This window comes from Arachis ipaensis, chromosome B09 (genome assembly GCF_000816755.2).
Source record: "Arachis ipaensis cultivar K30076 chromosome B09, Araip1.1, whole genome shotgun sequence".
NCBI lineage: Eukaryota > Viridiplantae > Streptophyta > Magnoliopsida > Fabales > Fabaceae > Arachis > Arachis ipaensis.
The window spans coordinates 10,477,636-10,480,980 of record NC_029793.2 but is presented as its reverse complement, the minus strand read 5'-3'; the positions used below and the strand labels follow the sequence as shown (position 1 = coordinate 10,480,980).

Below are 3,345 nucleotides of genomic sequence, written 5' to 3'. Positions count from 1 at the left end.
TCACCAATTCAAAAAATAACCAAAACAAAATATATATAATATGATAAGAAAATAATTTTTATAATAATTTAATATAGTAGGGTCAATCTAATCTAATAATATACTAAAGGGCAAATTATACATGGATTTATAGGGTAATTTACACTATTAAATTGAATAGGATTTAAAATTATGTAGATGTGTTAAATTAATTTTTGTTACACATCTATCCTAAAACATTTATAAAATAGATTTGATTTGATTAATATTTTAAATGTAAAAGTATACACATTAAATTATTTTAAATTTTAGATAACGAATGTTAAAATTAATTATTAATAAAAAATTATACTTTTTCATATAAAAATAATAATTAAAAATTTTATTATTTAATTTTTTATCTGCAGATATTTTGGTCTTCTTAGCCAGAGACTTTTGTCAATTTACGACTTTTTTGTAAAAGTAATTTGATTTTGTAAATCTTTTGTGCCATGCATAGTTTATACTGTTAGAACAAAGTGAACTATAATTTTAAAAAAAATTATTCTCGTAATGTTATTATGGATAAAAATACTAGTTCTAATATAATACACAAATGCATTAATACTAACTTAATACATGAATGATGCACAAATAAACTAATGCTAACTTGATGCATAAATGAACTCATGCTAACTAATGTCACTGATATGATGAAAACTGAACTAATGCAATTTAACAAATTCTAATATAATACACAAATGCACTAAAACTGAACTAATGCAATTTAAGAAAAAAAAAGTAGAAACAGAACAAGCCCAATTTCTGCAATTTTAATACAAATAATTTAAATTGCAGAATACAACAAGTTAACTAGATTTTAAAACACAAGCATAATTTTATAAACTAAATTCTCATAATAGAAACATAATAGAAGTATAATGAACTAAATTCTCAAGGACCTATTTGTCCTTTGAACTTTATTTGCAAAATGACGTCAAAGACTTATTTGTCCTTCGAACTTTATTCCCCTTCCAGCGTGGCACCGTAACGGACACCTGGACACCGTTTCAGCCACGTCAGTCAATTCCGTTTGGTGTATGAGAGGCAAATAGACGGAAGGACTAAATTGTCCTCCGCTTGTTAAAGTCAAGGACTTTTTTGTATTTAAATTTTGTCAGAAATATATTTGTCAAAAATTTAAAAAGTCAAAGATCTATCTGTCTTTTTTCCAAAAATTTATACTTAGTTCATCAAAATTAAACACTTAAAATATATATTTAGAAATATATATAAAAAAAAATAAATTTGGTAATAAAATTATATAAATGGACAAGATTAATCCTATATTCCTATATACATATATAAGTAAACTTCACTTGCTTAGAAACCAATATTTCTTATAATTAATGTTCTTTTTTGGTGTCTTAATCTCTTAAGTCTTAACATTTCATATACTCATTTAGTTGTATATAATTAGATGTCCCTATACTTAAAATATTACAGCATTTGTTATTTTCATATTTTAAAAGTTAATTAATAATATTACTATTCACTACTCTAATTTAAAGTTTGTTTTATATTGTATGATATATAAGGTCATTCTAATATGTCTATGTTATAGTGGTTATGATATTTTAAAAAATATTACTAAAACTAAAATAACATTTTTTCATAATTTAGCAACGGTTTTTAAAAAATATTGCTAAAAAAATATTATCAAAATATTAAAAAAAAAAGTGTAACTTTAAATTTAGCAACACTTATATAGCCACTAACCTATCATAAATATTTTTAGTAACGTCCAAAAAGTAGAATTGTCTTAAATGAATAAGAATACACAAAGATTAGGTTAAAATTAGAAAAGACAAAAAGAAATAATATTTTGGTACAAAATATATTAAATTGAGTTATGTTTTAATATTATATTTGATTTAAGATAAATATAAAATTTAAGAGATAGATTTAGAATTTAAAAAAAGTTAAACCAAAATATTTTTAAAAAAATGTTATAAAAATTTTAGTTTCTATCCTTAAAAATTTTAATTCGGTGTATTTATATTTTCTAAAAATACTAAAGAGACTTATTACTAAACACTAGGGGTGTTTACGGTGCGGTTTGGTTTAGTTTTAAGGAAAAAAGTCATTCGATCCGAACGCTTAATTTATGTGCAGTGCGGTTTGGATTGGATGATTTTTTTTTGGAAATCCGATCCGATCCTGATTACAAGCGGTTTGGATTTGCGATTTTTTAAATAAAAAAATTAAATACATATAACAAGTCTCAACATCAAATTTTAAATAATCAACAATGACATAACAAGTCTTAACAATATCTTAAAAAACTAACGATAACATAACAATAGAAATAAAATTATAGGTTAGTTAAAATAAATAAATAAATAACATTTTCAACATAAAATATTTATTAAATAATAATAATACATGAATAATAGAAAAATGTATAATAAATTGAACATATTATAAGTATAATTGTAAATATAATAATAAAATAATAATATTATAGCACATTGTACGGTTTGGACTGGATTGGATCGGTTATGAAAAGTAGATCCGAAATCCGATCAAATCCAGCAGTTTACAAAAAATAGAATCCAATCAAATCCGAATTAGTGCAGTTTTAATCGGTTTTCAATTTGGATCGAATTGAATGAGCGGTTTAATTTAAATCGGTTTGGATTTGAACACCCCTACTAAACACAACACTAAATCGTAGTTGCAGAAAACAAACGCAACCTATAATCTCTTTTGGTGCCTTCTTAATCCTCATAATTAAACTGAAGTAATTATTGACGCTAATAGTTAATAGTTAATACTACTTTGATATTAGAAAAGTATAAATTTAAAATGAGATAAATATGTTTAAACTTTAAATAGAGAGAGCATTAAGTAGCCTTAATTTTTTCTTTCTTTTAATTGTACCCTTAATATCTTAAATGAATAAAATGTGGGACATTTGTTGATATAATATATTGAAAATGGAAAAGAATAATAGGTGTAGAACTAGTAATCTAGTATTATTAGTATGTATATATTTATGTTTTATACAGGAGCAACTTTCTCTATCATTTTTATACCATTAATTAATATTTTTCGTTGTAATTTATTTGTTTTTTATAGATAAATTAAAAAATAAATCGGAAGATACAGAATATTTTCTTTCTGAATATGCTAAGCAATTATTTTGGCAGCAATTAGTATATACCTAGGTAACGAGGAGTGTGAAAATGATTTCCAAGGTATTGGTTTGGCCTCTAATGTGTGATTTATACGAATTCATGCCGACTCAAAAATAATTTCTCCAGCGAGGATTTCTATAAATCACAAAAATGAAGATATGGCAATATTGAATTTATAATTTTTATT

The 3,345-nt window shown here is 23.5% G+C and overlaps 1 protein-coding gene across 1 annotated transcript in view; it reads right to left on the bottom strand.

The window, feature by feature from the left end:
• LOC107614986 (neutral ceramidase-like) overlaps window positions 1–123 on the bottom strand; it is a 5,098-nt gene extending 4,975 nt beyond the window's left edge. Inside the window, exon 1 of the mRNA XM_016317110.2 lies at window positions 105–123. Coding sequence (XP_016172596.1) covers window positions 105–123 — 19 coding nt within the window. The remainder of the gene's footprint in view (window positions 1–104) is intronic.